Genomic DNA, 24,276 nt, shown 5'->3' on the forward strand with positions numbered 1-24,276 from the left:
TGGAGTTTGAAGATGAAGGGTATCGGACAGCATTTGTTTAAAGAGGGGGAGCGGGAGCTAAAATTAGAGACGTGCACAGAAGAGACAAGAGAAAGCGACCCCCCCCCCCTCTCTCTTAATCTCTGGTGATGCGGATGTCAATTGGTAAAGAGTTTGTGACCTGTAGGATAGATTCTAAACTTAAAGGGGTTTACTACAATCCACAATCTCTCGCTTTAAGTCTTTCTCTTCTCCTTCCTTGTTGTTACTCCTCAAAAGAAGCAGGGTGGCTGAGAGAGAGAGAGAGAAAAAAGTCAAAGCGACTGAAGTATTTCTGACAAAAGTGTTCCATTAAATTTAAGCTGTAAGAGGAAGCAGCCACAAGCATTAGCTGGTTAAGTATCAGCAGAATAGGGGGACATGAATGTGGGGAAGGGGAAGACATATGAAATGTCATTAATGTTCATTCTAATCACTTTTTGGCTATTAAGCACAAATTAGTGAAGGAGATGTTAAATGCCATGGTCTGTCCAGGGAATCATACAGAGTGGTGGTGGTGGGAGTGTGTGGGGCACAGAATAGGCTCTCATTTGCATACTTAAGATCCAACTTAATTCTTGCAAGGAGTGATATAAAACGAACCAGAGCGGTAAACCGTTGATGTTGACACGTGGTGTTAAAAAGCACATACGCTTTTTTTTTTGGCAGCTGATTGCTCATTGTTCGCTGGCTCAAGGTTATTTTCTTCAGCGTGTCATCACGAGAATATCATTCCCTTAAATAATTCCACTCAGGCTTCTCTTCCTTTTTGGGCTTTAAGGTTCCAGGGGTATTTAAGACCAATCACGTCAATGTAAAAAAAAAATAAAATTAATCCCACCTAAAATAAATTACATGACTGGAATGTATGTATTTCCTGATTCTGTCTCAGTATTTAGTACCTTTCAGTGTTTTACAGCAGGGCCATATATAGTTGTTGCTTTGGTTTGGGGTAAAACTATTAAACAGACTGATATATCTTTAAGAAATCATTAATTATCATCTCTATTCACAATTCCGTATTTGTGTGCTTGATGAATGAACCCTTAACCATCTGTCCATGAAAGATAAAACAACAAACATGACATGTTATTTGAAATGAGTGACAGATGACCTCCACTCAAAGCAAAGTCCACACAGTCCTCCTATGTGTTGTGCACAGAGGGCTCTGCATCTCTCTCTCTCTATTTCTTTCCCTTTCTTCTTGTGGTTCATACACAGCCCCTTTCTATTCATTACTGTCAGCGTTGGTGGAGTGCAGGAGGCGCGGTGAGGCACAGGAGGCAGAGGTCACCATGTGAAGGTCCTCCTCAGGCAGGAGGAGTGCCTGTGGAAGCTGTCACTCTGACACCCTCTCCTTCTCGACCTCCCCCCAACCCGCCTTCACTCTCCTATTACCACAGGCTCCAGGTCATAACCTTTTCTGTGGCATTTGGCGATTCCGGAACCCTTTGATTAGTGCAATATTTACATATTTCTCGGTGGAGAGGGCATTCTCGTGTCGCCGACACTTGAAGTGTTGTAAATGTGTTTGGCCTTTTGCCTGGATTTGCCGAGCAGAGCTCTACTGTTCTGTGTACGCGAGTGTGTGTGTGTTTTTAAGTTTATTTAGGCCCCCTCCCCCACTCACAAACCCCCACACGGTACAAATGCCATTTGGTCAGGGTTGGTGTTTGATGTGGCCCTTGTCAACCCGAAGATGGTAGTTTAGTGACTATTAGAGCAGAATGCTGCACTCTGGTGGCAGGCTCAGATCATGCCCCCTGACACAGACACAACAGAGGGCCGTACAGAGACAAGAGACACGTTAGGAGAGCAAGTCTGAAGAGACGATAGATACAGACATGTTTACGCAGTAGAACAACAGCAAAGAGCACTGAAGATATGTCCTGTGGCTGTAGAGCATACTGTACATACAGTAATACTACCACTAAGGTCTGAGCTGTGTATTGTAAAGGGACGCGTGATATTTTGTGTCTCTCTGCGGGGTGAAAACAGATGTATGATCACAAACATTTATAAAATATAGGCCTAATGATTTTTATCCACAGGTGGTTTTATTTATTTCTTTTTCATGGTTGGACATAAAAGACCTTACATTTTTAACACATAATATAGACATGTCATCGTAAACAATGTAAGCAAGGTTTGAAATTATTATGTTCTGGTCAAATATATGTTTGGGCTTCTTGAGGTCAATTTTCAGTCTACAAATGATTTGTAATGATGTTTCGGCCCCCCGACTATCCACTCAAGGGAAAAGTAGTTGATGATCCCTGAAGTACTCTAAACTGCAAAAACTGCATTTCACAAGTTTATTCAAGTTCAAATGGGTAAATCTATTCAGAAGGCACACATCATATCAGTCATCAAAATGGAGCCTGCTGCCTGAAGGTTGATCCTCTTTCCTCTCTCTCTCTCTCTCCCCCGTCAGTAAGACAGAAAGCAGAGATGTCAGGGAACAGGTTTCTCAGTGAGTGCTGCCTGCATGGCCGTCATGTTGGGCGGCCGCTCTCAGTGACTGATGAGGGGGGAGAGTGACAGGCAGCTGCTGTCTCTCTGTCTGTCCACCGGCCTGCAGGCCTCGCTGGCATTAACGTCATGTGCCATGTTCTCCGGGAAAACCTGTCACTCACCACTCAGCCAGTCAGTCCTTCTGTCAGTCAGGTCTCAAAGCACACAGTCACAGGCTAGTACATGAAAAGGACTGGTAAAGTGAGCAGCAGTACTGTCAAGTCCTAGGCAGTCAGTGTGTCTCTGCAATAGGTGGGTGGGAGACTGGGAGTCCATTTTTGAACATTGCCTCAAGTGGACTTTGGCCCTAACTAGGCAGAACATCAGAAATAGAAACAAGCTCAAGCTATTTTTCCACATTAAAGGCCCATTGTAGCCATATTTTAAATCAATTCATTTATGGGTATTAAGTACCTCTACTGTATTCGTTTTTGATTAGAATTGCCACCTGGTGATGTCCCCTGGCAAGCTGAAACTTCCGCCCAAGCAAACCTGCTGATTAGAAGGTCCTGAGTAGATTGAATTTTCAAACAGGAACTATCAAGAAACAACTCTGATCAACATTTTTTTCACCCTTTTAGTTAGTTTCATCAGCTGTTATACAATATGATACAAAACACAGGGAAAATTTAATTTGACTGGACTGGGCCTTTAATCCTATAGGTGTCAGTAAGCATCTCATTTGAAGTGTCACGTGGTTCATAAAAAATGATGGTCAACCCCTAAAAATGTATTTTTGTCCCTCCTGGTCTACCATACTTGCATCTGAAAATGGTTTATGCTTAATGAAAATGGCATGTTACTACAAGTTGAAAGTCAGATCTCTGAATTATAAGGATAGTAGAATAGTGTAGAACAAGGTTGTGTTCATTAAGGCACTAAACAACAACAAAAAATGTTTTAGAACCTTATGCAACAGTAAACACAAACAAGTGTTTGTTATTGGACAAGTTCAGTTAGTCCTTCCCCATTTTCTTCCATTTGGTGCCTAATGAACATGACCCAGTACTTCTATGGACCTGTAGGGGGAGAGTGGGATAAATTGAGCTAAAGGGGTAAGTTGAGCAGCCCTTGTTTCTAAGAAACCATACAAAAAATGTATGATTTGAGCAACAATTGTGGTTAGAGACAATCATTTCATGGAGTCTGTGAAGGAAGAAACCACATGGAACAAGTTAGGTCCAAAAAAACTATTTTCACCATGTCAAATGGATTTATTGTGTTAGAGGTTTCATGATGCTTGTATCTAAACCAAAGTAGATCATTTTAAGATGGTTCTATACATCAGTTGGGAGTCTCTAAAAGCTTCAAAATGAGGTCCTAAATCTAGCATGAAAGTGTGTTCTTGTAGCTGTGTGGGCTAATATAGTCAAAATGTTTTTAGTCAGTTAAGAACAAATGTTTATTTACAATGACGGCCTAGGAACCGTGGGTAAACTGCCTCGGCAGGTAGCCTAACCACTAGGCTACCTGCCGCCCCAAAATGTTTGCCTTGGGCTAAGTTGAGCCAATGGCAAGTTGAGCAAATTGAAGTGTAGTGTACCCCAGGTATAATGCAAGGAATTGTCGCTGGAACGATGTTCAAAGTGTTTTTAAAAAAAGTGTCTGTTAGGTGTTAAGCCTGCGTTAAAATATGCTTTAAATGATTAAAAGACAAAAAAGTGATGTTGAATTGAATTTGGGAAATTAACATAGACATGGTTTTAAAAAGGTAGCGGGAATATTTAATTCAGTCTAAAAATGTGTAGGTACCTTAACTTAAGTCAATATTTTCAAAACTGTAATGGTAACATGAATTCAGATTATTTCCAGAGATACACAACATCCTGAAATATATGTAGATATCTTTGTTAGAAAGAATACTATATTTCCCTTGACAAAGTGATCCTGAAAATTCAACAAAAAAATGGCACAACTTACCCCACTCTCCCCTAGGAGCCTACAGTATTCCATCAGATCCCAACAGGATGCTGCTCATTCTATCACATGCAAGCAAGGGAGACTGATGAAACCGGTTGAATGGTGCCATATTTGTGTATTTAATGTGGACATGATGACTTTACATTTTCTGCAACGATGTACAAAACTTTAACAGAACCGAGAAGGTCTCAGACGAGGTAGAGCTTTCATCGGGGACAGTGAAAACAAAGTGTAAAAACACATCTGAAAAGGATCAAATAAAACGAGTCCTGTCTGCTTCTGCTCTGATCATTGTAACTAATAAATACAGATGTCAACCAAATACATTCCAAATAATGTCATCTACGGAACAATTACAATGTAGTTAATTACAAATAAAAAGCCAACGCACACACACACACACACACAACTTGGAGACATTGTTAAAACCCCAACCAAATAGAAATAATGACTTTCACCACGTTCTTTGGGAGGGTAACCATGGCTATCTACTGAAGAAGTTCTACTTTTTTTTTTAGCAAAGAGAGAGAGACTAAAAACACGCTCTTTATGAAACATATTTATGCGCCTATCGTTTTCCATTCGAAAACTGAACTGAGCAGTGTAATAAAAAAAACAAACGCCTAAAAAAAAAAAAACACATAGCAAATGATATTAAATGAATCATGGATATCTATAATAATAGAACAAGACAGAAGACAGTTATAACGGGTTAAAGCAGTAACCTAGACTAAGTGCACCGGAAATGCCATTTGGTATCTAACGCTGTAACGGGTTCGGTACGATTATAATACAGACACACACACTTACATACACACACGCACAAATACTCACTCTCTCACTCCCGCGTGGTCTGCTCATATCTGCTAAGTCACACTTAGGAGTACAAATGTGTATTTTAGGAGTTCATCTTAAAGGGTCATTCTGTACAACAGTATTTAAGGGCACTAATTATTAAGGACACTACTTGATAGGCTATATTATCCGTTTCAAGTATTTGACTATCCATCTTTAATATACACATACAGTATGTGTAGGTATACGCAAGCACATTGTTGTACGCATATTCAACCAACCATATAAAGTAACTGACACAGAAATGGTTTCATCTTGTGTTCATGTAAAAACTACTACCGAGGTCTCAAAGTAGACAGTATTATATCCCATGACAATAATTCCATATCTTTGAATCCCCCCCCCAATTTTTTTTTGTTGTTTTAATTCTAAACAGCTGATAATTATTCACTTCTATTTGTCTCACACTTTGCCATTTGCAGTGTCTTGTACAGTGCACGTAGCCTTGCGTGTATACAACGTTTGCTCAAAAAGACTGTCTGACCAATAGTCTGCTTGTCTGAACGAACATGTTGACATCCCATGCACCAAAACAAGAATTACTAACTTATTAGAGCTTCACCTCACCTGGGTGGTGTTCATTAGGCACCCAATGGAAGAAGATGGACTGAAACAGGGAGGGCCCTTCTGGATTTGTCCAATCAGAAATGCTCATTTTTGTTTTCCGTTGCAAAAAATGTTTTTTTTGGTGTCTGCCCTAACAAACAGGTAATCCAATAGTCATAGGCATGGCTATGAATCCAGGAGGCGTTTTATGAGGGTGAATGCAACTTTGAGAAAAACTTCACACATATGGTTACAGTGAAGCCTCTCCTTATATCTTATATACAGTATACAAGCATGGCTTTGGTCCTCACTTCATACCTGGCTGTACAAAAACCAAAACAAGCTTTTATTGCAAAGGAGGTAGTATGCAAAGCGTCTAAAGGGAGTCTAATACGCAGAGGTAATCAAGGAGGGGCAAAACACACACACAAGCAGCACACACACAAGCCGCACACACACACCGCAGCCATCAGAAACAAAACACTGTCTCCAACAATGCTCCCTGAAAGCTCTAGACGCCTGACCTCTCAACCGCTCCCCCCCCAAAAGCTACTGTTGTGAGGACTAGCTTTTAGGAGTATACTCTTACTCAAGTAGAAAAGAGAGTAAGGGCAACTTGAACCAAACAGTCAGACCACTTTATTCCTGCTAAGAGGTTTCAGTAAGTGGGTCTAATTTGAGGTTGGAGGTGTGGGTGTGGGAGGAGGACTACGCTCGGATCAGAGGGATCAGAAAACGGCCTCTTCTTCTCCTCCCAATAATTGAATGACTGTTAAAACCGCACGCTCGTTTATACCCCCCATTAAAAGCACATACTCTTTTTAATGAGCAGCAAAGCAGGCACCTCCTCTCACACTGTCATTAGCCCTCTCTCTCTCTTGTTCTCTCTCTTTAATAACCGACCAAACAGCCTCGGAGTCAGATCGTGTAGTGGTCACTTCACTATAGCCACTCATACTGGACTCATCATAGTGGTGCTCGAGAGGAAGAACACACACACACACACACACACACACACACACACACACACACACACACACACACACACACACACACACACACACACCGTCTTGAGCTTGTCAAGTTAGCTGCAATCGGAGGGTTAGCTAAGTGAGTTCAGTTCAGTCAGTGTAAACATCACCAACTTGGCTGCTCCATTCTGCCGTGTGTTATTAAGGGATCAGTGTCCTGAGGAATGCACAAAACCATTTAATCACAATCTAAATCAAATAGGGAAAAATAGGAAAATGGAAAGCTATAGGAACGTCACTATGCCACCATGCCATCCTTGCCCATGGGTCCACAGAGGAAACAAAACAGCATTTGGTTGTGTCCGATTTTTCTTCTCTTTCCAAGAAATCCTTTTATTTCTTATTTTTAAACACATTTCAAATAGTCCTGGTAATATTTCATCTAAAAGGGCAATAGGTGAGTTCATTCTGTTCATTCACTCTGTCAGGTGGTGTCTCTGACACAGCTCTCAGGTCTCTCTGCTGTCTTTGGGTAGGGGCTGGGAATATGGATAGAGTCTCTATCTCTATCTTAGGCCCTGGGGATGTCACGTTGGTGGGTCTGTTATTACCTCCTCCTCCTCCTGTTCGAGGCCCAGTCCCGGTGGTCTGTAATCAGGGTACTGGGCGTTGTCGAAATGCACGTGGTGGACACTCTGGACATGGGTCTTTAGGTTCCCTTTCTGAGAGGCTCGGTACGGGCAGAGGCGGCACCGGAACGGTCTCTCCCCTTTGGGACACACACAACAACACACACAGAGGTCACACATAGAGTTCAAAGGTCACACAGAGGGCAGACATGGCCTAACTTTTCAGAGAGTACAGGCGGCGGCAGAAATCTCCCCTGGAACGATTTCATTTGCGTGGGATCTAATACGAGGAACAATACAGACGTACACCATGCTGGGACTGACTGTAGTTAAACAGTACAATGAAGAAGACATGAACACATACACACAGTTATAACACAAAACAGGCACAAAAACAAAGTTAACCCCAAATCATGAAACCTCATGGCAACAGACTTCTAACCATGAAAATATACCGCACCTGATTCCCAAAACAACAGGTTCACTTTCCTCTTTTCTAACCTACATCAACCTGCCCTCGTCTCCTGTGAGAGAAGCCTGACGTGTGCGGAAAAGGGCCACACAACCCTACTTCATTTCTCTCTCTCTTTCCCTCAATCAGCCGGCCCCACCCACTCGCTTTGCTAATTAGACTGACCTACAACGGCTCTGACGCCATCACATAAATAAGCAACAGCACACCTGAACTAAACTAATGACAGTGCCATTTAATTGCGCCTAATTATCATTATGATAAATGGAAGAATATAAATGGGGGGAAACAAATGACTCCTTCTGCCCTCAACCTCTCTTCCCTCTCTGTTACCTGAAGAAGAAACAGGAAAATATGTGTGTTATCATACATCATTATATTGCGGTGGGGGAAATAAAACCACAAAAATACACAATTAATCACGCGGAATCTAAAAGCAGAGCCTGGCGATCAGGCGGGCAGGTAGAGACGTGAGCGGAAAGCGAGCACCTCTAGGACACCGTCGTCCTGTTAGGAAGAGAGGCGGGGAGGCAGGCTGGATGGGAGTGGTGCACTAAATTACACTAAAGGTTATCGTCACTGTAAAGCACCGCCAACACTACATCTAATTGGACCCCGACGCTGTTTCTGCTCCCATCATTCATAGCGTTGCGATAAATTTGCGGATGGGTGATTCATTAAGATGGAGGTGCGGCTTGCAGACCTGGCTCTTTCCGAATGTCAAAGCAGAGGAGATTTACCTCACCTAACCACCCCCCCCCCCCCTCTCTCTCTCTCTCAGAAAACTTTCATCTGATGCAGAGAGAAAAGATACATTTTGTCATGTTGTCTTGTCTCTGTCCTTTCCCTTCACCCTGTCTCCCTCTGCTGGTCGTTGTTATGTTACCTTTTCTCCCCCTCTTTTTCCCCAGCTGTGCCTTGTCTCCTCCTAATTACCCATTCACCCCGTTCCCCACCTGTTCCCTTTTTCCCTCTGATTAGGTCCCTATATCTCTCTCTGTTTCTGCTCCTGTCCTTGTCGGATTCTTGTTTGTTTGTTTGTGTTTCATGCCTGAGCCAGACTATCGTCATGTTTGCTGTAACCTTGTCCTGTCCTGTCGGAATCTGCCGGTCTATCTGAGCCTACCTATGTTTTGTTATTAAAGAAGCTCTGTTTAAGTTAGTTCGCTTTTGGGTCCTCATTCACTCACCATAACAGAAGAATCCGACCAAGAATGGACCCAGCGACTTCGGATCCTCTCCACTCAGCCGTCGAGATCCAGGGAGCGATGCTAGGCAGACACAAGCAGGAATTGTCTGCTGCTCGACATGCCGTTGAGACCCTGGCCACCCAAGTCTCCAACCTCACAGAACAGGTTCACCATCTCCGCCTCGATCCACCGGCCACTTCCAGGGCTTTCGAATCTCCGGAGCCCAGAATCAATAACCCGCCGTGTTACTCTGGGGAGCCCACTGAATGCCGCTCGTTCCTCACCCAGTGTGATATTGTGTTTTCTCTCCAGCCCAACACTTACTCCAGGAGCACTGCTCGTGTCGCCTACGTCATATCTCTCCTTATTGGACGGGCTCGTGAGTGGGGCACGGCAATCTGGGAGGCAAGGGCTGAGTGTACTAACCAGTATCAAGACTTTAAGGAGGAGATGATACGGGTTTTTGATCGATCTGTTTTTGGGGAGGAGGCTTCCAGGGCCCTGTCTTCCCTATGTCAAGGCAATCGATCCATAACAGACTACTCTATTGAGTTTCGCACTCTTGCTGTCTCCAGTGGCTGGAACGAGCCGGCCTTGCTCGCTCGTCTTCTGGAGGGTTTCCGCGCAGAGGTAAAGGATGAGATTCTCTCCCGGGAGGTTCCTTCCAGCGTGGATTCCTTGATTGAACTCGCTATTCGCATTGAGCGACGGGTTGATCTTCGTCACCGAGCTCGTGGAAAGGAGCTCGCGCTCTCCGTCGCCTCCCTCTCCGCATCACTACCATCTTCCTCTGCCGGCTCGGGTGCTGAGCCCATGCAGCTGGGAGGTATCCGCATCTCGACTGAGGAGAGGGAACGGAGAATCACCAACCGCCTCTGTCTCTATTGCGGTTCCGCTGGTCATTTTGTCACTTCATGTCCAGTAAAAGGCCAGAGCTCGTCAGTAAGCGGAGGGCTACTGGTGAGCGCTACTACTCCTGTCTCTCCTTCAAGATCCTGCACTACCTTGTCGGTCCATCTACGCTGGACCGGTTCGTCAGCTTCCTGCAGTGCCTTAATAGACTCTGGGGCGGAGGGCTGTTTTATGGACGAGACCTGGGCTCGGGAACATGACATTCCTCTCAGACAGTTAAAGGAGCCCACGGCCTTGTTCGCCCTGGATGGTAGTCCTCTCCCCAGGATTCAGCGTGAGACGCTACCTTTAACCCTCACTGTTTCTGGTAATCATAGTGAAACCATTTCTTTTTTAATTTTTCGTTCACCTTTTACACCTGTTGTTTTGGGCCATCCCTGGCTAGTTTGTCATAATCCTTCCATTAATTGGTCTAGTAATTCTATCCTCTCCTGGAACGTCTCTTGTCATGTGAAATGTTTAATGTCTGCTATCCCTCCTGTTTCCTCTGTCTCTTCTTCACAGGAGGAGCCTGGTGATTTGACAGGGGTGCCGGAGGAATATCACGATCTGCGCACGGTGTTCAGTCGGTCCAGGGCCACCTCTCTTCCTCCACACCGGTCGTATGATTGTAGTATTGATCTCCTTCCGGGAACCACCCCCCCCCGGGGTAGACTATACTCTCTGTCGGCTCCCGAACGTAAGGCTCTCGAAGATTATTTGTCTGTAGCTCTTGACGCCGGTACCATAGTCCCCTCCTCCTCTCCCGCCGGAGCGGGGTTTTTTTTTGTCAAGAAGAAGGACGGGTCTCTGCGCCCCTGCATAGATTATCGAGGGCTGAATGACATAACAGTGAAGAATCGTTATCCGCTTCCTCTTATGTCTTCAGCCTTCGAGATCCTGCAGGGAGCCAGGTTTTTCACTAAGTTGGACCTTCGTAACGCTTACCATCTCGTGCGCATCAGGGAGGGGGACGAGTGGAAGACGGCGTTTAACACTCCGTTAGGGCACTTTGAATACCGGGTTCTTCCTTTCGGCCTCGCTAACGCTCCAGCTGTCTTTCAGGCATTAGTCAATGATGTCCTGAGAGACATGCTGAACATCTTTGTTTTCGTTTACCTTGACGATATCCTGATTTTTTCACCGTCACTCCAGATTCATGTTCAGCACGTTCGACGTGTCCTCCAGCGCCTTTTAGAGAATTGTCTTTTTGTGAAGGCTGAGAAGTGCACTTTTCATGCCTCCTCCGTCACATTTCTCGGTTCTGTTATTTCCGCTGAAGGCATTAAGATGGATCCCGCTAAGGTCCAAGCTGTCATTGATTGGCCCGTCCCTAAGTCACGCGTCGAGCTGCAGCGCTTTCTCGGCTTCGCGAACTTCTATCGTCGTTTCATCCGTAATTTCGGTCAGGTGGCAGCTCCTCTCACAGCCCTTACTTCTGTCAAGACGTGCTTTAAGTGGTCCGTTTCCGCCCAGGGAGCTTTTGATCTCCTCAAGAATCGTTTTACATCCGCTCCTATCCTTGTTACACCTGACGTCTCTAGACAGTTCGTTGTCGAGGTTGACGCGTCAGAGGTGGGAGTGGGAGCCATCCTTTCTCAGCGCTCCCTCTCTGACGACAAGGTCCACCCATGCGCGTATTTTTCTCATCGCCTGTCGCCGTCGGAACGTAACTATGATGTGGGTAACCGCGAACTGCTCGCCATCCGGTTAGCCCTAGGCGAATGGCGACAGTGGTTGGAGGGGGCGACCGTTCCTTTTGTCGTTTGGACTGACCATAGGAACCTTGAGTACATCCGTTCTGCCAAACGACTTAATGCGCGTCAGGCGCGTTGGGCGCTGTTTTTCGCTCGTTTCGAGTTCGTGATTTCTTATCGTCCGGGCTCTAAGAACACCAAGCCTGATGCTTTGTCTCGTCTCTTCAGTTCTTCAGTAGCCTCCACTGACCCCGAGGGGATTCTCCCTGAGGGGCGTGTTGTCGGGTTGACTGTCTGGGGAATTGAGAGGCAGGTAAAGCAAGCACTCACTCAAACTCCGTCGCCGCGCGCTTGTCCTAGGAACCTTCTTTTCGTTCCCGTTCCTACTCGTCTGGCCGTTCTTCAGTGGGCTCACTCTGCCAAGTTAGCCGGCCACCCTGGCGTTCGGGGTACGCTTGCTTCCATTCGCCAGCGTTTCTGGTGGCCCACCCGGGAGCATGACACGCGTCGTTTCGTGGCTGCTTGTTCGGTCTGCGCGCAGACTAAGTCCGGTAACTCTCCTCCTGCCGGCCGTCTCAGGCCGCTTCCTATTCCCTCTCGACCGTGGTCTCACATCGCCTTAGATTTTGTCACCGGACTGCCTTCGTCAGCGGGGAAGACTGTTATTCTTACGGTTGTCGATAGGTTCTCTAAGGCGGCTCATTTCATTCCCCTTGCTAAGCTTCCTTCTGCTAAAGAGACGGCACAAATCATCATCGAGAATGTTTTCAGAATTCATGGCCTTCCGTCAGACGTCGTTTCGGACAGAGGTCCGCAATTCACGTCTCAATTTTGGAGGGAGTTTTGCCGTTTGATTGGGGCTTCCGTCAGTCTCTCTTCCGGCTTTCACCCCCAGTCTAACGGTCAAGCAGAACGGGCCAATCAGACTATTGGTCGCATCTTACGCAGTCTTTCTTTTCGCAACCCTGCGTCTTGGTCAGAACAGCTCCCCTGGGCAGAATACGCCCACAACTCGCTTCCTTCGTCTGCGACCGGGCTATCTCCTTTTCAGAGTAGCCTCGGGTACCAGCCTCCGTTGTTCTCATCTCAGTTCGCCGAGTCCAGCGTCCCCTCCGCTCAGGCTTTTGTCCAACGTTGCGAGCGCACCTGGAAGAGGGTCAGGTCTGCACTTTGCCGTTATAGGGCGCAGACTGTGAGAGCTGCTAATAAGCGTAGAACTAAGAGCCCTAGGTATTGTCGCGGTCAGAGAGTTTGGCTCTCCACTCAGAACCTTCCCCTTAAGACGGCTTCTCGCAAGTTGACCCCGCGGTTCATTGGTCCATTCCGTATCTCTCAGGTCATTAATCCTGTCGCAGTGCGACTTCTTCTTCCGCGATATCTTCGTCGCGTCCACCCTGTCTTCCATGTCTCCTGTGTTAAGCCCGTTCTTCGCGCCCCCGCTCGTCTTCCCCCCCCCCCCCCCCATCCTTGTCGAGGGCGCACCTATCTACAGGGTCCGTAAGATCTTGGACATGCGTCCTCGGGGCCGTGGTCATCAGTACCTAGTTGACTGGGAGGGGTACGGTCCTGAGGAGAGGAGTTGGGTTCCCTCTCGGGACGTGCTGGACCGTGCGCTGATTGATGATTTCCTCCGTGGCCGCCAGGTTTCCTCCTCGAGTGCGCCAGGAGGCGCTCGGTGAGTGGGGGGGTACTGTCATGTTGTCTTGTCTCTGTCCTTTCCCTTCACCCTGTCTCCCTCTGCTGGTCGTTGTTATGTTACCTTTTCTCCCCCTCTTTTTCCCCAGCTGTGCCTTGTCTCCTCCTAATTACCCATTCACCCCGTTCCCCACCTGTTCCCTTTTTCCCTCTGATTAGGTCCCTATATCTCTCTCTGTTTCTGCTCCTGTCCTTGTCGGATTCTTGTTTGTTTGTTTGTGTTTCATGCCTGAGCCAGACTATCGTCATGTTTGCTGTAACCTTGTCCTGTCCTGTCGGAATCTGCCGGTCTATCTGAGCCTACCTATGTTTTGTTATTAAAGAAGCTCTGTTTAAGTTAGTTCGCTTTTGGGTCCTCATTCACTCACCATAACACATTTTGTGTGTTCTCAGGGCCAATCCTTCACACAGGGACAGACTACCAGAACTGTATTGTTGCCGTCTATGGTTCTAGTCACTTGGTGACATAGTGACAACAAGAAATATGGACAGTCTGAAAGCGGATGATTCCAGAAGGACACATAACTCAGAGTGAAAAAGACAGAATGAATATAAAACAATAAGGACATGAGCACCAGCAAACGTGCATGCACGCAAACATACACAGACAAACACATGCACACAAAACTAACGGGCATAAGCAATGGGAAGCAGCAACCCAAAGTGAATCGATGGGAACAACATACTTGTTTGGGAGCTTCCGAGGGGTTGGTTTGAGCGTCAGCACCTCGGAGTCCGTTATAATCAAACACGACTGTGGGGAAGAAGGAGGGTGGGGGATGGGGGAGGGAGGGAGGGGGGGGGTGCTTGTTAAAAAAATAGAAGCTCATAGTCTCCATTCACCAGCATCACCACAGCAACGACCAGTTAGTTAGAGAGAGACAACACAACAACAGCAGAGCAGAGTGGAGCTAGATGATGATGATGATGATGATGAGACCTGGTGGAGTGAAGCCAGTGATTTAATATGACACAGACATGCTAATGGAAGGCCTCGGGGTGACTGGCCTTTCGCGTGAGGATGACGTCCATGCTGAATAAAACCATCGGTGACAACATTAATTACATACAGCTCACTCTCTCTCTCTCTCTCTCTCTGTGTGTGTGTGTGTTTGTGCAGTGTGTGTGTAGGGGGTAAAGTGTGTGTGTGTGTTTGTGCAGTGAGTGTGTGTTTGTGCTGTGTGTGTGTGTAGGGGGTAAAGTGTGTGTGTGTGTGTGTGTGTGTGTGTGTGTGTGTGCATGCCTGCACACGCCCGTGTGTGTTTACAGTGGATGCTGAGGGGGAAGAGGACTCCCTCTGCATCACTTACCGTTTGGCTCCTGTCACTTAGCATCACTGGCTGTGCCACAAATCATTCACACTCTCCATAAAGAAGTTACTTATCTCACTGTCTACCACTATTACAGCTGGCCCCCACTGATGGACATGACCAGAGAGGAGAGGAGAAAGAGGACAAAGGAGAGGAGGAGCAGACGAGAGGAAGAGATAAGAAAGGAGGCACAACAACTGGCTTGGCTGCTGAACAAGGATGAGTGATAATGGAGACATATGTGGGCATGATGGACAAATCCTATGGTTCACTAGCATGCACAATTCCTTCTCTCTAACTGACACGTGATTAATAATGTAGAATATTTGTCACAGGTCAGCAAATCATATTAGTTTACAACCGACAGACAGCTATTCTGGTTGAGAGCAAAGAATGAACCCACAGGCCGAGGAGCGCAAATGAACAAATAATCTAGTTGAATGTTACTGATGTTCAGTATTGGATATGTGATTGTATGTGTATGTGTGTGTGTGTGTGTGTGTGTGTACAGGCATATGTGTTTGTGCGCACTAACATGTGCACTTGTGCATGTGTATTCACACACCTGCGTATGTATGTGCTTGTGTGTGTGCGTGTGTGTGTGTGTGTGTGTTAATCTCCATTTACCTGTGTGGGATCTCATGTGTGTGTGTGTGTGTGTGTGTGTGTGTGTGTGTGTGCGTGTGTGTGTTAATCTCCATTTACCTGTGTGGGATCTCATGTGTGTGTGTGTGTGTGTGTGTGTGTGTGTGTGTGTGTGTGTGCGTGTGTGTGTTAATCTCCATTTACCTGTGTGGGATCTCATGTGTGTGTGTGTGTGTGTGTGTGTGTGTGTGTGTGTGTTAATCTCCATTTACCTGTGTGGGATCTCATGTGTGTGCGGAGGTGACTGGGCTGACTGAAGCTCTTCCCACACTCTTGGCAGCCGTATTCCCCTTGTCGAACCAGAGACCTCAGCATCCCTACAACACAGACAGAGAGGAACACGGGCTAAAATGTCATCTTAAACGTCCTCTGTAACGACACAGAGAGAGGGACACGGGAAGAGAGAAAGAGAGGTAACAGGGAACGAGTACGGGGAATGGGGAATTGAGAGAAGAAAATATGAAAATCCACACAAAAGTCCCGATGACCAAAATGAAGATGTAGAGATGGATGGGAGGATGGAAAGAACGAAGGAGAGATAGAAGGGAAGGACTAAATGAAGGGCGGCACCTGCTGCCTCGACCTCTGAATGCTCAGCTATGAAAAGCCAACTGGCATTTACCCCTGAGGTGTTGACCTGTTGCACCCTCTGTAACCACTGTGATTATTATGTGACCCGGCTGGTCATCTATGACCATTTGAACATCTTGAAGAACGATCTCGCCTTAATGGCCATGTACTCTTATAATATCCACCGGCACAGGTCAAGGCTGAGATGGCATGACCTTCCAGAGAGAGGACAGGTGGTGGCAGAACTCTCCCCTTGAGCGATTTCATTTGGGAGTCATTTAATACGACGAACAATAAATAAAATGACGTAAACTATGTCCTCTTATAATCTCCACCAGCACAGCCAGAAGACGGCTGGCACCCCCTCAGAGCCTGGTTCCTCTCTAGGTTTCTTCCTAGGTTCCTGCCTTTCAAAGGAGTTTTTCTTAGCAACCATGCTTCTACATCTACAATTCTTGCTCTTTGGGGCTTTAGGCTGCGTTTCTATATTAGCACTTTGTGACATCTGCTGATGTAAAAAGGACTGTATAATCACATGTAATTGATTGATTGGAAGTATATGAATGGAACACAGGGCCATAAAGGAGTAGACACCGACAGACATGGTCAGACGAGTCTCTCGTCTCTGGCTGGTGAGAGCTAGCCTCAACTCTAGTAGAGGAGAGTAGAGTATAGAGAGGGAAGCATCATTAGTATGTCTAATGTGTCATTATGGGAGGCTAGCTCCAGGGGTTGGACTGCAGCTGTCACACAGCATCATCTCAGGCTCTGACAGGCAGACACACACAGCTACACGGCCGCCGCATAAATTACAGCCAATTAAAACGCCCCGGCTGTGATGTGCCCGCTCCGCTGCCCGGCCCGCGTGTCACATGTCAGGTGTGTGTGTGTGTTTGAGAGAGAGAGAGAGAGAGAGAGAGAGAGACAGAGCGAGAGAGAGAGAGAGAGAGTGTGTTCTGTTTATTTGTACGTGTGTGTACATGTGCAGAAGGGGAATATAAAAGATCTTCGGCGTGTCATCCGGTGATGCAGGATGCAAGGAGGCAGCAGGAAGACGAGAGAGACCAACTTGGTCCATCCATCGTCACATATCCCCTGTCCTCCGCACCACCGCCACTACCAACCCCTCCTATGACCTCTTCCCCTGCCAGCCAAAAAGCCCTTGGGGTGTGTGCAGTGAGTGAGGGGGTGAGTTCCCAGCCCTGCCTTGGCATGTACCTGGGCTCGTGGTACCCGCTGGTGGTATGGGTGACAGGGGAGGGGAGGTGACTGAGAGTGTCTCTGGCAGATCTAACCCTGCCTGGCCCCAGAAAACATCCAGCCAGACCCACAAGCCTCTCTCTCTCTCCCTCTGAGGCACCAATGAAAGACAAGTGAGCTGGACTAAACACACACACACACACACACACACACACACACACACACACACACACACACACACACACACCACCCTCCTGCCACACACACACACAAACAACACACATCCTGGCTTTCTCAAAAAAAGGTCACTTTATAGCATCTGACTCAAAGGGCTAAGGCGGAGCGTGACGGTATCTGCCTGGACGGGTGACAGCGATGTCATACGTCTGCCTCCCAGGCTGTTTTCTCTTTCTGGAACATGGGGAGGAATAGAAGCCTGGCAGCTGGGTGTCTTAAGCAGAGGCCCGCTTGACCTTAGGAAAGCAGCAGCAGAATACGGGGGAGATTCAGGATGTTTTGGTAATCACCATTTCTAAAGCAGCTGCTGTTGGGTTAATTATTATGTCTCTACCCCCCCCGTCTGTGAGAGCATCATCAGCCGGAGTCCTGAACCAAACAGTTGGCGACAGGTCACCGGGAGAGCGGAGATATGCCTTGCTAAACAGAGACCCACGAAGGTCCTGCCACATCTTTCACTGTTATAACATCACTCCCCACCAGTGGAGGCCGGTGGGAGGCGTTATAGGAGGACGGGATCAAATGTGTGGTTCCCATATGTTTGATGTGTTTCATACCATTGCATGTATTCCATTGTCGCCGTTACTATGAGCCCGTCCTCCTATAGCTCCACCAGCCGCCATTGCTCCCTACATACAGAACACACACTGCCCCAGATACAGCCTTTTTACAATATACAGTACCTTGTGTGCTCCTACACACACACACACACATGTATTCTGACACGGTCAGCACACACACGTACACACACACACATCTACTTTAATGCATCTCCCTTTCATTATTTATGCTCCTGTCAGACTGGCCAGTCGGCCTGTCTATCAATCATCTTCTGCCAGATGGTGTGTGTGTAGGCGTGCGAGTGTGTTTGTGTGCGTGCGTGCGCGGTGTGTGTGCATGCCTGCATACATGTGTGTGTGTACACAACTGAGCCCATGTGTTTGCGTTGACCACCTCAGGGGCCATTCCTGCTGGCAGATCCAGTCCAGTGAATCTCCCCGCCACATGTGACATGAGCTGTCAATCAGCGAGCCAAAAAAGGTCTGCTCAACATTGGGCCTTTCCTCTAAACACATGATCCTAAGGCATGTTTATCATCATCCCTACTACCCTCCTCAATGTCTCCCCTTCTCATCACGGCACTGACAGGCTGCCCACATAACATAGATGAAAAACATGTCTGAGGATCTGAGTTTTAGAGTAGGCCTAAATGTAGAAAAAAATGTCATTTTTTCCCTTATTGTTTGTGAGAAGGGTGAGTCTTATGCCAGAGGGTGACTTTACCGTCATTAAAGATCTCTTGTGAGAGTGGCAAACAATGAGTGGACGTTCCCCCTGTTTACTTGATGTTATTTTGTGTCTAGGTCATGTGCCAAGTTGGCTAAACATACTTTCCTATTTATTTAAAGGACCTAAGGTTGTTTGACAGCTCTGCCCTGGCTCTTACCTGTGGGGTCCAGTAGGGGGTTGGCGGCGCCCCAGCGGTGGTAGAGTGTCGCCAGGTCATTGGAGTTGCAGTTCTTCAGGAAGCTCAAGATGTCCATGGGCAGCTCTGGTGTCTCCACCCTCCGTGCCTCCTCCTGTTTCACCTCCGCATGCTGGGCTGAGTAGGAGGAAGAGGCGGAGGATACCTGGACGGCGCTCCCTAGTGTCTGGGAGTGGGAGGCTCCGTAGCCCTGGCCTGCCGTGGTGGTGTTGTGGGCTGGGCGCTCTGCCCTGGGTCTGACCTGGGACTGGGGGTGAGACTGGGTGTGGGACTGGGAGCTGCTGGGCTTGGGCTGGGGCTGAGGCGAGCTCCTGGCTCTGCTGTACTCTGCCAGGCCATGTTTGCTGGACAGCATGAATCCAAGGCCTTCCTGAGGCAACATGTACCTATCCACCAGCCTGGTGGTTCCTCCAACACTGGGGCTAGGGGCTGAGGGTCGCTGGGGAGCCCCGGCCGCAGTGCTCTTCTCCAGGGAGCCGGTCGAGGAGCCTCCCCGTGGGTAGATCTCCACCCTGGGCCTGGAGTTGGAGCGAGAGCGGTGGCCCTGATCTGGCACAGCCTCGCCTCTCTGTCTGCTGCCTGCCCTGGAAGGCCGCACACTCTGGGAGCCTGAGGCAGAAGAGGAGGATCCTTGTGTGGAGGAGGAAGAGGTGCTGGGTTGACTGGCTGCCCTGTCCCTGCCGTCTTTCTTCTGGCCCCCATTCAACGATGGGGGGCGTGTGCGGGGGGTGCGCACCACAGGGGGCAACGGGGGGCACTCCCTCCCATCCAGAGCAGGAGGAGGGCCCGTGCGTCTCCTGGAGGATGAAAGCTCCCGGGGGCCTTTGAAGCCATTCTTCAGGAGGGCCCATTTGGGGGCCAGGGCGCTGCTGTTGATACGATGGGCGACAGTCTGGTGCATCCACAGCACCTCCAGGTAGTGGGTGGAGTGGGAGCAGTAAGAGCACTTATGACTGGGCAGGCCCTTCTGCTGAAGGGCTGAGGAGGTCGGGCCCCTGTGGCCCTCGGCTCTCACACACAGGTCCAGAGGAGCAACATGGTGAGGGTCAGTGGGTGAACTGCCCTCGGCGGTGCATTTGTCTCTTGACGGCCGGGCAGAGAGGTAAGGGTGGGGGGCAGAGGATTGAGCAAGCCCATCGAGGAGGGCCCTCTTCAGCTTGGGGAAGCTACTGGGGGTGCCTCTCTCAGAGCTGGAGCTGGGGTTGGGAATTGGAATGGGGCGGCCGTCACTGGTGTGCTGGAGACGTAGATGGGACAGGAAGGCAGAGGACTCTGTGCTGACAAAGTCACACAGGCTGCAGACATAAGACTTCTCATCTGTGGAAGGCAAAACAGAACAGAAAAAGTCTAAAAGTACCTGGTTTTAAAGTATCTGGTGTAAAAAGTACAAAATGTTCATACTTGAGTAAAAAGTAATTACATCAAATTCTTTATATTATATTAAGCAAACCAGATGTATTTCTTTATGGACAGAGCGGGCCACACTCCAACACTCAGACATTATTGCAAACAGTAGAAAATAGAGCCATGACTACATGGAACTCTTTCACGTCAGGTAGCTCAAGCTAGCATTCAAATCTGATTTCTTTTAAAAACAGATAAAACAACACCTCGTGGCACAAAGAGACACACACTAGTACATTGTAAATGTGTGATTGTGGAGCAGTGTACATTTTTATAGCGCACAACGTCTAGTGTGATGCATTGTTTTATTAATGATGTGGACAATGTTTTTGTTGCAATCTGTTGTTTTACTCCTGTATGGACCCCAGGAAGAGGAGAGGCTGCCTTGGTTCCTAATAAAATACTAAATACAAATCCAGTATTTGTGATTAGTGAGTCCGCCAGATCAGAGGTAGTAGGGATGAAGGTGCGTGAATTGGACCATATCGCTCTCCTGCCTGAGCATTCCAAATGTAACGAGCACTTTTGGGTGTCGGGGAAAATGTACGGTATGAGTAGAAAGCACATATTTTCTTTAGGAATGTAGTGGAGTAAAAGTCAAAGTTGTCAAAAACTAAGTAGGAAAGTAAAGTACGGGTACCCCAAAAAAACACATAAAGAGAAGCCAGTTCAGAAACAGAACCTGAGTCCCTGCCTCAGCTGACGCATGAGCTGAGATTGCACCAATTAGACGCTAGTAACAATCACGCCTGCCTTATTTGGCGGCGTGATTGTATTTAAGCTGACCGGTTCTGCTCACATATCCTGCTACCACTTGCTGCCAATGATAGTATGCGTTTGCTTCTTTTGCCTCTACCTGTTAGGTTCTGTTTTCCTGCTGGGGGATTGGTATAGCTTACCGCGCTCACTGCTTGTAGGTCATTTTATATTTTGATGCTTTGCTTGGGCAGTGTGCTACCCTGAAGGAGCCGAGCCGATATCGGCAAGACTGCCATTAACCATTCTTTAATAAATGGTTAAACATATCTCTACTTGGTGTTTCTTTTCTGAACTTTCTGTATTTTTTTACTTAGTTCATGTACACCACTGCATTCTTCAAGCATTATATGAACATTCTGTCTTACTAACGTCTATGAAACATTCTACAAAACATTGATCTGCCTAGAGATGTGCTTGAAATAGTAGCTGACAGGTTTAATTGAGTCATGTTCCATGAAAAAGGGGGTGTTGTGCTTCCTCATAACCACTTGGTGACAGTGTTGGCCTAAATACCAAACCATAAGAATATATGGAGAGAATCTGAATGGATACCTCATGTCCCCTCTCCTCGACCTCCTTCTCAAAACCAATAGGAGCAGAAGGTCAGAGGGGTGGGAATTCTGATTTTCTTATACAATGGGTTTGGAGAAGGAGGCCAGGAGAAAGGACAAGAGTCAAGGAAATGCAATTGAGATTCTCCCACAGGCTAAAATGTATGGCATTCGCATCTGATTCAGTGCATCTATACATGTCACAAAATAGTGTCATTCCAGATTATTCCGACATATGAGAGTATGTATCGGGACATTAACAACATGTAGAAATTCACTCTGATGCGAGAAGTATTTGTAGGTATAACTGAAGGGAAAATAGTCTTCCTGCCTTTTGATACCCTGATTAATGTATTTAATTGGCTGCATTACTACACTGAACAAAAATACAAACGCAACATGTAAAGTGTTGGTCCCATGTTTCATGAACTGAAGTAAAAGATTACCAAAAATGTTTCATAGTCACAAAATGCTCAACTCTCTTAAAACAAATTTGTTTAGATCCCTGTTAGTGAGCATTTCTCCTTTGCCAAGATAATCCATCCACCTGACAGGTATGGCATAACAAGAAGCTGATTAAACAACATGATCATTACACAGGTGCACCTTGTGCTGTATGCAAAATCCCACTCTAAAATGTGTAGTTTTCTCACACAACACATTGCCACACGTTTTAAGGGCGCATGCAATTGGCATGTTGACTGCAGAAATGTCCACCAGAGCTGTTGGCAGAACATTTAATGTTAATTTTTCTACCAAACGCCTCCTCCAAAGTTGTTTTAAAGAATTTGGCAATACATCCAACCGGCCTCACAAGCGCAGACCACGTGTAACCACACCAGGCCAGGACCTCCGCATCTGGCTTCTTCACCTGCGGAATCGTCTGAGACCAGCCACCGGACACCCGGCTCGTCATCCTTACCAGGGTCTTGACCTGACTGCAGTTTGGCGTCGTAACCAACTTCAGTGGGCAAATGCTCACCTTCGATGGCCCTGGCACGCTGGAGAGGTCGCTCTGCATGAGGCAAATGGTGGTCACACCAGATACCGACTGGTTTTCTGATCCACGCCCCTCCTGTATTTGAGGTATTTGTGATCAACAGATGCATATCTGTATTCTCAGTCATGTAAAATACATAGATTAGGGCCTAATGAATTGATTTCAATTGACTGACTTCCTTATCTGAACTGTAACTCAGTCAAATCTTTGAAATTGTTGCATGTTGCATGTATATTTTTGTTCCGTGTATATTTCTACTGTTTGTAGAGTGCAGTTGTCAATGTTCACCACATGGTGGCATATATACTGAGTTCCCCCTGCACACACACATAAACAGAACCCCACGCAATCTATCACACATAAACATGAATACAAAAACACTCACACACCCACACTACTCCAGAGCATTAATCACACACCTCTCACTCTCTCTCCTTCACACCGGAAGAAACACAAAACACACACCAATGTCCAGTAACACTTCTTAAGGACCCTTAAGGCGGCAATCAGCAGTTGAAACAATAACAAAGCATGCTCCTCGCCCCCGGGACTGGCAATAAGTAACCACTCTCTAATGCATAGACAGAGCAATGGATGTTTACTACAAACATCAGGGTCAAACAAGCTTATATGTTGGGTCATGCTGGGGGTACCGGAGTTGAACTAAGCTCATGAGGCATTTCTAAGATATATTCTTCAAGAATCAAATGGGTACATATCCTTCATTTATCATCACAAAAATGCATGTAGCAACTCCAGATTGCCCTTTAATTAAGGAGGACATGTCCACACACTCAGTGCCTTGTGATGTACAAGACCTCCCTTGCCCACTGAAACAAATGGGCATACACACACACACACACACACACACACACACACACACACACACACACACACACACACACACACACACACACACCACTGTGTTTCCACTCCTCAATTAGAACATGCCACTGCCATCTGCTTTTCATTTTGGCTTCCCTATTATCCACATACTGCAGTGGCTAGCACCCAGCCAGGGTTGGGCTGGAGGCTAATCTCTCTCTGTGTGTGTGTGTGTGTGTGTGTGTGTGTGTGTGTGAGTGTGTTTTACATTTGACATTTTAGTCATTTAGCTCTTATCCAGAGCTACTTATAGTTAATGCATTCATCTTAAGATAGCTAGGTGAGACAACCACATCTCTCAGTCATACGTAGCTACTTTATTGAGTAAAAATGTACTATCAGAAAAGTCTGTGCTCGTAGGTGGTGCATGCGTGCATGTCTGTGTTTGAGGAGGGGAAAGCCCTGGTTCCCATAGAGCTGTCAGTGCCATAACCTGCCTCGCTGCCAAGGGGAAACCACAGGGGGAAATAACATCCATCTGACATAAACAAACACTGGGTGGGATGTCTGCCATTAACTGCACACCTCCCTCACTCCCTCCCTCCTTCGCTTGCTCCCTCCCTCCTTCGCTTGCTCCCTCCCTCCCTCCCTCCCTCACTCCCCCCCACTCGGCACTCTGTGGGAGTCAAGGCAATCGAGACTGACACTGTAGCGACACTGTCCTCCACGTGTAGTGCAGCCACGCAGGGAATCCTGGAACCCAGAACCAGATCTTGCTTGCGCTCGCCATTTCCACGGCCTACAGTAACCATACAAACATTCTAAACCTACTTTACTCAGCCATTTAGAAAGCCTATCCACACTTCATAAGTAACGGCCTGAAAATGATTA

General features: G+C 47.1%; 1 protein-coding gene across 1 annotated transcript in view; it reads right to left on the reverse strand.

Moving 5' to 3' along the window:
* Positions 1-4,074: 4,074 nt before the first annotated feature.
* LOC110489634 (zinc finger protein 516) overlaps positions 4,075-24,276 on the reverse strand; it is a 75,230-nt gene continuing 55,028 nt past the window's right edge. Inside the window, exons 3-6 of the mRNA XM_036948238.1 lie at positions 18,808-20,163; positions 15,566-15,670; positions 14,085-14,152; positions 4,075-7,593 (exon numbers count right to left, since the gene is read on the reverse strand). Of these exons, the coding sequence (XP_036804133.1) occupies positions 7,534-7,593; positions 14,085-14,152; positions 15,566-15,670; positions 18,808-20,163 (1,589 nt within the window). The 3' untranslated portion in view covers positions 4,075-7,533. The remainder of the gene's footprint in view (positions 7,594-14,084; positions 14,153-15,565; positions 15,671-18,807; positions 20,164-24,276) is intronic.

Source organism: Oncorhynchus mykiss, chromosome 2 (genome assembly GCF_013265735.2).
Source record: "Oncorhynchus mykiss isolate Arlee chromosome 2, USDA_OmykA_1.1, whole genome shotgun sequence".
Classification (NCBI taxonomy): domain Eukaryota; kingdom Metazoa; phylum Chordata; class Actinopteri; order Salmoniformes; family Salmonidae; genus Oncorhynchus; species Oncorhynchus mykiss.